General features: G+C 46.9%; 1 protein-coding gene across 2 annotated transcripts in view; it reads right to left on the bottom strand.

Annotated features, from left to right (window-relative positions):
• itga4 (integrin alpha 4) overlaps positions 1–15436 on the bottom strand; it is a 122235-nt gene that overhangs the window by 92519 nt on the left and 14280 nt on the right. For both annotated transcript variants that reach the window (XM_067987666.1, XM_067987667.1), the window contains exons 3-7: positions 9775–9881; positions 9563–9689; positions 8225–8292; positions 7942–8071; positions 3695–3780 (exon numbers count right to left, since the gene is read on the bottom strand). In XM_067987666.1, the coding sequence (XP_067843767.1) occupies positions 3695–3780; positions 7942–8071; positions 8225–8292; positions 9563–9689; positions 9775–9881 (518 nt within the window). The remainder of the gene's footprint in view (positions 1–3694; positions 3781–7941; positions 8072–8224; positions 8293–9562; positions 9690–9774; positions 9882–15436) is intronic.

Raw genomic sequence — 15436 nt, 5'->3', positions numbered from 1 at the left:
GCATCGCAGAGGGCACTACCCTCGCAATGGGGTCTACAGACCGAGGCTCAGCTTCCGAGACCTCTCTGAGCAGCAGTGCACATGGAGGCTCAGAGTCACTCGACATGTAGTCGTGGACATCTGCAGCATCCCTGATGCCGAGCTGCTCCCGGCTGGCCCGAGCACCATCTTCTGACCCGTCGCAGTCAAAGTCACCAATGCCTTCAACAACTTCTCCTCCGCATCCTTCCAGGGTGCCATCGGGGACATCGCCGGCGTCTCTCAGTCGTCTGCACAAAAGAGCCCTGCAAATACACCTACAGCCACTCTGCAGTGACACAATGGGTGGCATCAAGTGTGCGTGTTCATGGTGAACCCCATGAAAGGGACCTATTCCACAAGCCAGTCAAGAATGGGCAAGACGTGGAGGAAGTGGTGATAATAATAATATTTATTGTGCATGTGGAACAAAACAAAAGAAATGAAAAACATGACAAATCGTCAGACACCCTTGTGCATTCCCTTTGTGCTCACAAAACCTTCGCCTTGCGTTTACGGGAGCCCCTACGTGGTGCTACCCCTGTGGCTTCAGCAGAGGTAGTGGCAGGTTGCTCTTGTCCATGCCCTGACCGATAAGATGCTTTGGGCTGACGCCCTCTGGGTTTGGGTGCCCGTGAGGGCCCCTCCTAAGACTGCTCCAACTGCACCTGTGCAGGGGCAGACTCGGCCACCTGGAGAGGAGGCAGCATTGCGGGTACTGGTTGAGAGGGGGGCAACGGGTGAGATGTGGGAGCGCTTTGAGTGGCGTCCCCACTTCCATATCCCCTTTCACTATCATCCCTCTCGTAGCCCAGGCCCACATCACTCCTTCCACCCTGCTGGACGGCAGTTTGGAGGACTTGTGTGAGGCCTTGGAAGGCCACCTGTAAAGTATCTGTCAGCCTGTTCAAGGTGGCAGAATGTTACTCACCCTGAATCCGAACGGCCGTTGTCAGGGCCTGAATGGACTTATTGTTGAGCCGTGCTTGACGTTCGAGGGAGGCTAGCCTTTCCTCCATCGCAGACATTCCCGCATCTCAGAGATGCCTTCACATCCCTGCGACACTATCTCAGAGATACCCTCCTGTACTACCATTCCCCTCATGCAGGAGTTGGACTCCTCCATCCTCTGCGTAATTGTGGATAGTGCGCGTGGCACCTGTTCCAGCACCTCGGCAATGTGCTGCTGCCCCTCGATGACTCTCCTTTTCATGGCTGGCCCCCAGGGTTCAGCATCTGGGTCCAGCTGAGCAGAGCCTGGAGAAGAGTGCTCCCACCGACGCGGACTCTCCACGCCTGCCCCTGCCACCAGGGTCTGTTCGTGCTCACATGTGCGTGGTGACTCACCATGTGCAAGCCCAACTAAGTGAGGACAGGGACCCACCGAGGTGTATGTATCTGCGCTGGTGGATGCATGGCTCAGATGTGACGATGGACCCTCAGAGACCATGATGTGGAGATGCCAGTGATGGACTGGGGTGGACAAATGTAAGGAATCTTACAACACCAGGTTATAGTCCAACAGTTTTATTTGAAAATCACAAGCTTTCGGAGCTTACCTCCTTCGTCAGCCCTCACTCACCTGACGAAGGAGGTAAGCTCCGAAAGCTTGTGATTTTCAAATAAAACTGTTGGACTATAACCTGGTGTTGTAAGATTCCTTACATTTTTCCCTCAGAGGCCGGCAGGTCCTCTGAGGAATTGCCCTCCACGGTCACGGCGCTCGCAGATGGTCCTGCAAGAGAACAGAAAGCAATATTAGGCATGTGGACAGATGTTGAGGTGCTGCAGATGCCAAGTGATGCTAAGATCATTCGCTATCATGAGTGCTGAGTGTTAGCTTTCTGTCACCGGCCGCTTGTGCAATCCCAGCCTCGGCATCCGTCACGGACAGGCACTCCAGCGTGTGGCTGATGTCCAAAGCCTGCTGCTCTGCGTCCGTTAGGACCACCTGGTATGGCGGGCCCCCTCCGGTCCATGCCCTCTCCCGGGCATTCTGGCATCTTTTCTCCTATCAAGGCAAAACACAGAGGCATGATTGAGTGATGGTTGCATGGTGATCTGCTGCATGCATTGGTTTGGGTGGGGTTGAGCGTGAGGGAGATGCATGGGAGGGTGCGTGTGCAACATAGCCATGATATTGTATGAGGATTCGGTTGCGTGGTAGTGTTCGAATGGGGACAGGGGCGGTGAGTACGTGCAGGCAAGGTGAGGATGATAGTTGAGTAGATGTGAGGAGTGATGCGAGAGCGTTGTGGTGGCAGTGCAGAAGGAGTTGTGTGGTGGTGGAGGCGATGTGGAAGACGGAGTGTGGGAGAATGCATAAGTATACTCACTTTGCCTAACCTGGTTAGATCATTAAATCTCTTCCGGCACTGGACCCAGGTTCGTGGCACATTGCTGCTGCTGGTGACCTCCTCAGCCACCTCCAGCCAGGCCTTCTTCGTGGTGGAGGGAGGGCACTTCCTTCCATCAGACGGGAAAAATATTTCCCTCCTCCTCCTCACCCCATCCAACAGCAGCTGGAGTGAGGAGTCTGAAAATCTTGGGGCAACCTTCCCTCTGGCGTGCTCCATGGTGTAGCATTGGTTGTTTGCTGTAGGAGGAGCATTGGTGGACTGCCCCTTTAAGTAGGGCTCCTCCAGCTGACAGACCTTACTGTGCATGCGCAGTCTGCCCGCCGCGCAGCTTACCAGCGGGAAACCCGGAAGCAAAGGTAAGTGGCTCCAATTAGCCTGCGATTGCGTGCGGAGCACACTGATTGCACCGGGCACGTTACCCACGCGCCCAGTCGACCCCCCGCTGAGAACCCGCCGCCCTGCTAATATCGAGCCCAAAGTGCCCACAAACAACACACACAAATTAAATTGTAGAAAACAAGCAGGGAGACAGTCGCGAGAGAAAAGTTAACTTATTTTAAATTTTTGTTTGTTAATAACATCTCAGACCTAGTATCAATGAAAATTGATTATGAAATTCTTGACATACTGAGTACCTCCTCCTCCTTATATACTGCCCTCATCAAATACCAACCTCTGTCTATTGCTCATGCCTGACAGGCTTATAATAAATTTGAATGACAACTTTCCCCAGTGGAGCTCTCAAATATTGGCATGAAGAGCACATCAACTCATTCTGGGACTTTCATACTAAATGGCATTGAAAAGTAATTAAAGTAAGGAGATTCAAATAACCAAAATTAACAGAACCCATAAAAACCACTGAAAATTAAATCCAAGCATTAACTTGTCGAGGCTTTATTTTAAAATTTAAAAAATACCACACCATGAAGACCTATTAAAAAATTCTGTAGGAAAATAACTGACTGATTTGGGCGGGGGGGGGGGGGCGGCGGGGTGTGCGTGGAGGTGGATGAAGAGGGGCTTTCTTGCACCAAGCAGATATGCTTTCTGGTGAATTAACTAAAGTGATTATTGACCACATCTACTAGAATGTCTCCCTTTTGGATGTTTCAGCCCTCCCAACTGAATATAGGAGGGGCACAGAGGACTAATTTGAGGAAGTAAAAATAACATACTTAAAACTGTATGTATCATATATGAAATTTGAGAACATTCAAATACCAGTTATTTATGTCATTGTTATAATTGCAGAGTAGAATGGAGAAGAACTAGACATTGCACATGAAGGATCTTTTCAACAATAAAATTCTTACTTCACCAGTCAGTTCCTGTTGGGGTGCCCCTCCCACAATTTCTGTGCTGTATGGGGAAGTAAAGTGTCCTGCACTAACAGCATAACCTGGAAAATAATAAAAATGTTGATAGCACATGCACCCAGTGTCCATCACATCTCAGGCATTAAATTACGATGTTACACTTGTAACATTTTGGCTAAAATTATGTATTCATGAAATAGCAACAGATCATAACTGAACAGTTATGGAAGGTAGATAAACACAAGGCAAGTTGGAAGATTAATTTCCAATTAGAAACTAAGGGCATATGAAAACAATCAATCAAGCTTGAGCAGTCAGCAAAACCTACTGGTTCAGAAGAAGCTGAACCAATCAAATTGTTCCAAAAACTTGCAGTAATTTTGAATTTTTCTGCAACTGAAAATTTACTTGCAAAAGTAATATTTATAATACAAGAAACCCATAAAAAAATTAACCAATTCTAAACTTACTCAGAGTTGCCTCAATGGTGCTGCAATTGCGCCCCAAGAGATTGATCTTGGGATTCATCTGTTAGTGCTCCAGAACGAGCCGTGCCTCTAGCCAAACTGTTCCAGTACAGCTACAACACTGGCATCTACCCGACAATGTGAAAAATTGCCCAGGTATGTCCTTTCCACAAAAAGCAGGACAAATCCAATCCGGCCAATTACCGCCCCATCAGTCTACTCTCAGTCATCAGCAAAGTGATGGAAAGTGTCGTCAACAGTGCTATCAAACGGCACTTCCTCACCAATAACCTGCTCACCGATGCTCAATTTGGGTTCCGCCGGGACCACTCGGCTCCAGACCTCATTACAACCTTGGTCCAAACACGGACAAAAGAGCTGAATTCCAGAGGTGAGGTGAGAGTGACTGTCAAGGCAGCATTTGACCAAGCGTGGCACCAAGGAGCCCTAGTAAAATTGATGTCAATGGGAATTGGGGGGAAACTCTCCAATGGCTGGAGTCATACCTAGCACAAAGGAAGATGGTAGTGGTTGGTGGAGGCCAATCATCTCAGCCCCAGGACATCACTGCAGAAGTTCCTCAGGGCAGTGTCCAAAAGGACCAACCATCTTCAGCTGCTTCAATGACCTTCCCTCCATCATAAGGTCAGAAATGGGGATGTTCGTTGATGATTGCACAGTGTTCAGTTCCATTCGCAACCCCTCAGATAATGAAGCAGTCATGCCTGTATGCAGCAAGACCTGGACAACATCCAGGCTTAGGCTGATAAGTGGCAAGTAACATTCGAGCCAGACAAGTGCCAGGCAATGACCATCTCCAACAAGAGAAAGTCTAATCACCTGCCCTTGACATTCAACGGCATTACCAACGCCGAATCCATCACCATCAACATCCTGGGGGTCACCATTGACCAGAAACTTAACTGGACCAGCCACATAAATACTGTGGCTACAAGAGCAGGTCAGAGGCTGGGTATTCTGCAGCAAGTGACTCACCTCCTGACTCCCCAAAGCCTTACCACCAACTACAAGGCACAAATCAGGAGTGTGATGGAATACTCTCCACTTGCCTGGATGAATGCAGCTCCAACAACACTCAAGAAGCTCGACAACATCCAGGACAAAGCAGTCCGCTTGATTGGCACCCCATCTACCACCATAAACATTCACTCCCTTCACCACCGATGCACCGTGGCTGCAGTGTGTACCATCTGCAGGATGCACTGCAGCAACCTGACAAGGCTTCTTTGACAGCACCTCCCAAACCCGCGACCTCTACCACCTAGAAGGACAAGGGCAGCAGGCACATGGGAACAACTTGCGTGTTCCCTTCCAAGTCACACACCATACCGACTTGGAAATATATCGCTGTTCCTTCATCATCGTTGGGTCATAATACTAGAACTCCCTACCTAACAGCACTGTGGGAGAACGTTTACCACACGGACTGCAGCAGTTCAAGAAGGCGGCTCACCACCACCTTCTTAAGGGCAATTAGGGATGGGCAATAAATGCTGGCCTCGCCAGCGACGCCCACATTCCATGAACGAATAAAAAAAAAATCTCACCCAATAATATGAGGTCAGTTCATTAATACAATTTCTTAGCATCCCTGATGCTTAACCCATGATGCATTGCAAATGCATAGAGGCTGGGGCAGGATATCTCGTGCTAGCAGTTCTGGTGCTGGCTGACCTTTAAGGTGTAAATCATTTTATGCAGCTTGCCATAGGCAGCTATGTTTTAAGAAGTTTTTTACTGCAAGCATTGCAAAGTACATCCTGCTTCCAATCCTCCATGTGCACAAGTGGATGCAACCAAGCTAACCATATGGTTTTAACTTCAGATCTCAGCAACCTGGGTCACCCATTCCTACAGCGAAGGAAAACTTGCATATGCACAGGGTCTTAGGTCCTCAGGAATCCCAAAGTACTTTACAACCAATGGATTACTTCTGAATTATCTTTTTTTAGGCTAATACGACAGCAAAGTCTCATGAACAGCAAATGAATGAATGACCAGATAATCCATTTTTCATTTGGTGGTGCTAATGGTGGAATGCTGGCCAGGACATTGGGGGAATTCCCTGTTCTACAAATAGTGGCATGTGGTCATTTACATCCACCTGAGCAGGCAGACAGGGCCTTGGTTTAATGTCTCATCTGAAAAACAGCACCTCTGACAATGCAGCACCCTCTCAGCACTGTAATGAAATGTGTCTTGAAGTCCATGGTGGACTAAGATAGTATGTGCACAGCAAACACTTCAAAAAATGTAAACCGGCCGCTAGATAATATTTAGGAATGAAGCTATAGGCCTTTCCTCAGAGACAGCAGGGTCCCCCGAAAAAGTTTTCCCAGCATTCAGCCGGAGCCATATTTCAGTTATTTAAAGCTCCCACGTTACTCAAAATAACTCTCCATTCTTCCCACCCCCTCCCATTGTTCCCAGACCCCTGCATCCTCCTAACACTACCAGGTTGAGCATAACTTTCTTGCTTTTGTACTCTATGCCTCTATTTATAAAGTGAAGGTTCCTGGTATGCTTTGTTAATGGCCTAATCAACTTGTCCTGCCACCTTCAATGATTTTTGTATTTGCGTGTGGTAGGGGGTGAACATATTTCAGGCACTTGGGAAAATGTTTGGCAGGATGGTTAATGCAGTGGGGCTGGGGTCATTATGTGAAGAGTTCATTATTCATCCCAGTTCTGGTAGACAGCAATTATTATAGCTGGGCTGTATTAGAGAAAACCCCCAGCTGTATCAAGGCATCAGAATCCATAATTCAAGATTCACATGGTGTGCATGCTGATGACTCCCATAGAAGCATGGACTTCAACGAACTGTGTTCAGCAGCTGTGTCATAAGGCAGGCCTGCAGTCAGTTGTCCTGGTCTCCAATGAGCCAACTGTGCATTTTCTGTCCAGTGTCAACAATGGGACAGATGGAGGAGTGGTGAAAGATAAAAGCATGATGGCATCTACAAGAAAGCATTGACCTATATGATCCTGTGCAATAGTCATAAACTAGCTGCACATCGACAGAATGGAAGCCCTTGCAGTTGTAAGCTGCACTATTGTAGACAGGAGCATGCCGAGCAACACGTGTGCAATCTATGACATCCTGGACCGTAGGAAATTCTGCAATGTGAGCAAAATCTAGGGCCCTCTGCTGCTGCTTTTGATGTACATGGAGAAAATAATGAAAATGTTTGCTACGCTCTCTGTACCTTGAGCAGCACCCTCTTTCTTTCTTCCTCCATAATGCAAGAGCTTGTAAAAATAGCCACACAAAAAACAGTGGAGGTGAATTTGGGTGGTCAAGAGCTGGGATGGAAGGGGATTAAGATAGCAGTGGGTGGGTTTTATCGCTGAGATGAGAGGGCTGAAGGTGAGATGGAGGAGAAACTAGAGAATGGGAAAGGTGGAGGGCATGAATAGATGGAAGGCAGATGAGGAGCTGGACAGATAGGGGACAGTCAGGAGCATTCAGAGGAGGCAGCAGCTACAGTGCGATGCCCTCCATTTTCATAGAATTCTACACCCCGGTGGGGCCTTGCATGCAGCCTACAGAAAATTTTGGGGGCTCTATCCACTAATTTTTGCCGCTGAATTCTATAGGTGAAATTATATAGGTGTTCCGATCTGCCCTCATGTGCGAGGTCCAACTGGCAGCAAGCACCTTGCAAAGTTTACCCTATTGTTCCTTTGTAATTGTGTAAACCAACATGCAACTAAAAACCGTACCAAATTCTATAAGTCACACCCAAGTCATACCTAGGTAGCTTCCATATTTAACTATATTGTCATCATCACTATAGAAAAGCAAAGAATTAGTCTTTTCGTTTTTGACTGCAACAGTTCCAGTCCAGTGATGCGATCCGGGAGCTCCTATTATAATTAAATCCTGTAACACAGAAAAGCATTATTAATGTTATGCAATTAGGGATGGGCAATAAATGCTGGCCTTGCCAGCGATGCCCACATCCCATGAATGAATAAAACAAAACATATTCATTAAGAAAACAAAAATATTATGTAAGAAGTAACCACCACTCACCTCAGTCAGAAAACTGGCAATCCCAGCCTGACATAATCCATTATCATAATCATATCTCCATTGTCTTTCTAATGAGAGAAAAAGAATTTCATTTCACTGTCATCCAAAAATGAAATATTTTGCATGTCCTTGTCCCTTTTTCAGTTAAGTATTATGATGAGATAATAAAATGAGTAGTGATCGCCCAAAATCCAGTCCATCAAGTGGACAATATTCCATAAGGTGATTAGGCAATCACAGTGGGAAGAGGAGCTTACATCTCCAGAAATCTTGGGCCTGCAATTTCCTAGATGTCCTCTTTAAGAGTGCCAGATCACAGGATTATTCCCAATAAGTCATGCAACATTATGCAGCAGTCCATGATGCTTGCATTATTTGAAGGACCCAGAAGAATGACCAGGGCTAACCAGCAGGATTACCATTGCAACAACACATCATCAGTAGGGTAAAACTAACTTGTCTCACGACGGCCTAAACCTGTCTAGGACAATTAAAGTCCTCTAGAAATATCATCCTCCTGTTCCTAATTATTTTTTATTTCAGTATTTGCAGGTCCAAAAATGCACAATCCTTCTGGCGCACTCCCATCGTAACTACAGCAGCGGAGTGTTGGAAAGGCCAGAAACTGGGCCGGGTCCTGGATATGCTGGGTCAAGGCCCGACACTGGGGATTTTGTGGGGCCTTCTTATTATGGGTCCCCAGCAAGCTGCAATCTTCTGTGGTGGGGGGGGGGGGGGGGGGCAGTCATTTTGGGGCAGGCAGGTGCATCCCTAGTATTGTGGCACCTTTCATGAGCATGCGAGATAGGGAGCCTCCTCCTTAACCTGGGAAAGTCCACTGGGATCAGCTGCAGAGCTTCCTATTAGGCACAACCCTGGCTTAATTGCTGGAATTGCAGGCCCATGCAATTTCAGGGCTGGTGCACTGATGTTATCCACCTTCCCTTTGTGTGACAGATTTCTACCCAAGGCAATTCAGGTCCTTTAAGATAAATATTCTCTGTTGATAACTTTCAGATTATTTCTTGCTAGCAATGTTATCCCTCCCACAATTTATTTTTTCTATCCCTTCCAAACATTATAAACCTAGCAATATAAAATGATACCCTTGCATCTGCTTTAGTCAGGTCCTCATTAGATAATCAGTACCTACCTGTTGCCACTAAAGTAATTCCAAAAAAGTCACCAATGATGTTCCTATAATGGTTGTTTTACCAAATAACATTGAGAATAGCTCTAGGAGACAACACTGACCTGTCATTAAAAGGCTTAATTTCTAAAAGAGCGACTTATGGCAAAGAATCTGTTGAAAAGAAAATCTTTGGGTCATTTTCTTACCTTTAAAACATGGTATCAGTGGTAAATCTCGAGAAGGCTGCAAGTCACTTGGAATTTTAAAACACAACCCAAGTGGTTGTTTGTCAACCATTATGTAGAATATATTTTTCCAACGATGTGCACAGGCCTTTAAAATAAGTGAAACATTTTGAGGTAAAACACATTATTATAATTAATCTGGTATTCTAATGAATTTGCTAATGTATATATACCAATATGTAACCATCTTTCTTTGGTTGTCTTGACAAACTGACACCAAGCCACTGGTTATTTCTCTCTTCTGTACAATCTCTCCCACAACTTTGCCCCTCAGGAATACCTACAAAAAAATTGTGAATTATTAATTTCTCTATTAGTGTATAATATTGCATCAATATAAGCAGGTCATAAAGCTACATTGCAAGTCAAGTCAAAACTGCATATTGTTTTACTTTCCAGACTTGGTTGTGCAATGTCCACGATTCCAGTAAAATATTGTCCAAACTAACGCGTGGATCTTTTTGTTCAGTAATACAGTATTTATTCAGGCTCATGTTAGATTCATGACTGATTCAAGGAAAGGAAATATATGAAATTAATCTACTGCAAAGTGAGGACAAATTGTACAGTTGCTGTTGGAAATCCTTTCACTCAAAGGACTGGATTTTCCTACGTAGCAGATTTGCCGCTTGAAGTGCATCAATGTAACCCTGCTCTGATGTCATCACATTTTCCTGGGTCAACTTAATTTTAATATTGTGGGTGCTATTCTCAGTGTTATTAACACCCTCTATTAGGAGCTCACCTCTTGGGGGCAGGGAAGGAGAAAAAAGCAATTCCAACATTCCTCTAGCATTAAAGTGGCTGCACAGCTTAAAGGGACAGGCCAGGCATTATTTGGGTGACAGAATTTGGAGGACGATCAGTCAAGGAAGGATGTCGGAGGCCGTTACTCCAGTGTTCAGGGCCTCCAGATTTTCTGACTCATCTGTTGAGGTTTTGTTGGCCAAAAGATAGCAGCAGGCCCAAATTCGACACCCGCCATCGGGCGACTTGCTACTGGAGGCATGACACGTGCCGGCAGCTCATTCCTATTATTACAATGAGGCCTGAGTCCCAATTTCTGCTGACCCATTAGCCTCTTGGTTTGGGCACGTGCTGGTAGCGCATCACCAGTTATGCACCCAGAAACAGGCCTTAACGAATTTCTATTCTTTGATATACAGCTCAGATTGTAAGGGGGCATGATTGTTATGCCTTCAGATTACACCATTATATGATTAGATGTTGGGCAATTTGTGCACAGTCCTGTATGTAAGACATGGGAACAGTTTATGAAAGTGACCAGCAATGCTGAACCCAAGTGAATATCTAGAGTAGACCTGAGATTTTTAACCAGTTGGTGGCAGCTACCTCAGATTCTGCTTGACACTGGTAACGAAGCAGTCTTTAGCAATATTTAGAAGAGTTTTGTGGATTCTTCAGATGCCCCCAAATTGTACAAACTGATTGGCACACTCTCACATGACTCCATAAACTGATGATGAGCTACCAACCTGCATTTGTGGGCAGACTCTGTGAAGTTCAAATCCCTGGGTTCAGTAACTGAAGGAGCCCTTGAGCTGATTTTCTGGCCAGCAATTTGCTTCTGCTGCAATTGAACCTACACTTGCTCCACCTCACTCATGCTCTGTACCTTACCAAGTGCTCCCTCATGCAGCTTCACTAATTGATCACCCTCTCTCCTTGGCGTGGGTACAGCCATATTGTTTTTTCCAAAGTACGAGCGGGTGATGCAGAGTGCTCTGAGTTGCTTGGTTGAGGCCGGCCACAGGTTCTATGACCTACTCCTGTTGGACACCTACGTGTAGAAGATATTGTACAATGTTGCCAATAAGGCAGCCTTGAAGCGTCTTTAGAGGAAAAACGAATGTACTGTGTTATGCTACAATCCTGCAGTGTGTGTGGGAATGAAGTGAGGGAATAAGGAGATATAGAAAGAACTTATATAAAGCTCAGGGTGTCCCGTGCCCTTAACAGTCAATTAATTACGTTTGAAGTACAGTTATTGTTGTTATGTGCAAATTGGTTGCTGCATTTGTTGCAGCAATGTCCCACAAACAGCAATGAGTGAATGACTGGAAAATCTGATGGTGTTGGTTAAAGGACAAATGCTGGCTAGGAAACTGGGAAAGTTCTCCTGCTCTTCTTCCAATAGTGTCATGAGATCTTTTATAATCACCTGAACAGGTAGATGGGGCCTTGTTTTAACATCCTATTTGACTGGAAAATCTGATGGTGTTGGTTAAAGGACAAATGTCCTTTAGGGAAGGAAAACCTGCCGTCCTTACCCGGTCTGGCCTATATGTGACTCCAGACCCACAGCAATGTGGTTGATTCTTAATTGCCCTCTGAAATGGCCTAGCAAGCCACTCAGTTGTAAAATCTCGCTACGAAAAGTCATAATAAGAATAAAACCGGACGGACCACCCGGCATCGGACCACTAGGCACCGGACACGACAACGGCAAAACACCAAGCCCAGTCGACCCTGCAAGGTCCTCCTTACTAACATCTGGGGACTTGTGCCAAAATTGGGAGAGCTGTCCCACAGACTAGTCAAGCAACAGCCTGACATAGCCATACTTACAGAATCATACCTTTCAGCCAATGTCCCAGACTCTTCCATCACCATCCCTGGGTATGTCCTGTCCCACCGGCAGGACAGACCCACCAGAGGTGGCGGTACAGTGATATACAGTCAGGAAGGAGTGGTCCTGGGAGTCCTCAACATTGACTCTGGACCCCATGAAATCTCATGGCATCAGGTCAAACATGGGCAAGGAAACCTCCTGCTGATTACCACCTACCGTCCTCCCTCAGCTGATGAATCAGTCCTCCTCCATATTGAGCACCACTTGGAGGAAGCACTGAGGGTAGCAAGGGCACAAAATGTACTCTGGGTGGGGGACTTCAATGTCCATCACCAAGAGTGGCTCGGTAGCACCACTACTGACCGAGCTGGCCGAGTCCTGAAGGACATAGCTGCTAGACTGGGCCTGCGGCAGGTGGTGAGCGAACCAACAAGAGGGAAAAACTTACTTGACCTCATCCTCACCAATCTACCTGTCGCAAATGCATCTGTCCATGACAGTAATGGTAGGAGTGACCACCACACAGTCCTTGTGGAGATGAAGTCCCGTCTTCGCACTGAGGACACCATCCAATGTGTTGTGTGGCACTACCACCGTGCTAAATGGCATAGATTCAGAACAGATCTAGCAGCTCAAAACTGGGCATCCATGAGGCACTGTGGGCCATCAGCAGCAGCAGAATTGTATTCCAGCACAATCTGTAACCTCATGGCCCGGCATATTCCTCACTCTACCATTACCAACAAGCCAGGGGATCAACCCTGGTTCAATGAGGAGTGTAGAAGAGCATGCCAGGAGCAGCACCAGGTGTACCTAAACATGAGGTGCCAACCTGGTGAAGCTACAACTCAGGACTACATGCATGCTAAACAGCGGAAGCAACATGCTATAGACAGAGCTAAGCGATTCCACAACCAACGGATCAGATCAAAGCTCTGCAGTCCTGCCACATCCAGTCGTGAATGGTGGTGGACAATTAAACAACTAACAGGAGGAGGAGGCTCTTCAAACATCCCCATCCTCAATGATGGCGGAGTCCAGCACGTGAGTGCAAAAGACAAGGCTGAAGCGTTTGCAACCATCTTCAGCCAGAAGTGCCGAGTGGATGATCCATCTCGGCCTCCTCCCGATATCCCCACCATCACAGAAGCCAGTCTTCAGCCAATTCGATTCACTCCACGTGATATCAAGAAACAGCTGAGTGCACTGGATACAGCAAAGGCCATGGGCCCCGACAACATCCCAGCTGTAGTGCTGAAGACATGTGCTCCAGAACTAGCTGCGCCTCGAGCCAAGCTGTTCCAGTTCAGCTACAACACTGGCATCTACCCGACAATGTGGAAAATTGCCCAGGTATGTCCTGTCCACAAAAAGCAGGACAAATCCAATCCGGCCAATTACCGCCCCATCAGTCTACTCTCAATCATCAGCAAAGTGATGGAAGGTGTCGTCGACAGTGCTATCAAGCGGCACTTACTCACCAATAACCTGCTCACCGATGCTCAGTTTGGGTTCCGCCAGGACCACTCGGCTCCAGACCTCATTACAGCCTTGGTCCAAACATGGACAAAAGAGCTGAATTCCAGAGGTGAGGTGAGAGTGACTGCCCTTGACATCAAGGCAGCATTTGACCGAGTGTGGCACCATGGAGCCCTAGTAAAATTGAAGTCAATGGGAATCAGGGGGAAAACTCTCCAGTGGCTGGAGTCATACCTAGCACAAAGGAAGATGGTAGTGGTTGTTGGAGGCCAATCATCTCAGCCCCAGGACATTGCTGCAGGAGTTCCTCAGGGCAGTGTCCTTGGCCCAACCATCTTCAGCTGCTTCATCAATGACCTTCCCTCCATCATAAGGTCAGAAATGGGGATGTTCGCTGATGACTGCACAGTGTTCAGTTCCATTCGCAACCCCTCAAATAATGAAGCAGTCCGAGCCCGCATGCAGCAAGACCTGGACAACATCCAGGCTTGGGCTCATAAGTGGCAAGTAACATTCGCGCCAGACAAGTGCCAGGCAATGACCATCTCCAACAAGAGAGAGTCTAACCACCTCCCCTTGACATTCAATGGCATTACCATCGCCGAATCCCCCACCATCAACATCCTGGGGGTCACCATTGACCAGAAACTTAACTGGACCAGCCATATAAATACTGTGGCTACGAGAGCAGGTCAGAGGCTGGGTATTCTGCGGCGAGTGACTCACCTCCTGACTCCCCAAAGCCTTTCCACCATCTACAAGGCACAAGTCAGGAGTGTGATGGAATACTCTCCACTTGCCTGGATGAGTGCAGCTCCAACAACACTCAAGAAGCTCGACATCATCCAAGATAAAGCAGCCCGCTTGATTGGCACCCCATCCACCACCCTAAACATTCACTCCCTTCACCACCGGCGCACTGTGGCTGCAGTGTGCACCATCCACAGGATGCACTGCAGCAACTCGCCAAGGCTTCTTCGACAGCATCTCCCAAACCCGCGACCTCTACCACCTAGAAGGACAAGAGCAGCAGGCACATGGGAACAACACCACCTGCACGTTCCCCTCCGAGTCACACACCATCCCGACTTGGAAATATATCGCCGTTCCTTCATTGTCGCTGGGTCAAAATCCTGGAACTCCCTTCCTAACAGCATTGTGGGAGAACCGTCACCACACGGACTGCAGCGGTTCAAGAAGGCGGCTCACCACCACCTTCTCGAGGGCAATTAGGGATGGGCAATAAATGCTGGCCTCGCCAGCGACGCCCACATCCCGTGAACGAATAAAAAAAAAGGACAACACCTTTGACAATGTGGCACTCCCTCAGTACTGCATTGAAGTGCCAGCTTTGATTATGTACTCAGACTGTTAAGACAAATCTCCTCTGACATATGTAGTAGATTGTAAACAATTTTACAACACCAAGTTATAGTCCAACAAATTTATTTTAAATTCCACAAGCTTTCGGAGGCTTCCTCCTTCCTCAGGTGAACGGTGTGGAAAAAAACCACACCGTTTTTTTCCACACCGTTCACCTGAGGAAGGAGGAAGCCTCCGAAAGCTTGTGGAATTTAAAATAAATTTGTTGGACTATAACTTGGTGTTGTAAAATTGTTTACAATTGTCAACCCCAGTCCATCACCGGCATCTCCACATCATATGTAGTAGAAGCAGCGCAGTCTATAAATATGGGTCCTTGAATATTAATGCATATCGCCTGAGGCATCGTAAGGTTTTGTTGCCTCATGAAATCATCCTAT

This window comes from Heptranchias perlo, chromosome 7, assembly GCF_035084215.1.
Source record: "Heptranchias perlo isolate sHepPer1 chromosome 7, sHepPer1.hap1, whole genome shotgun sequence".
Lineage (NCBI taxonomy): Eukaryota > Metazoa > Chordata > Chondrichthyes > Hexanchiformes > Hexanchidae > Heptranchias > Heptranchias perlo.
This window is presented reverse-complemented; position numbering and strand designations above follow the sequence as displayed.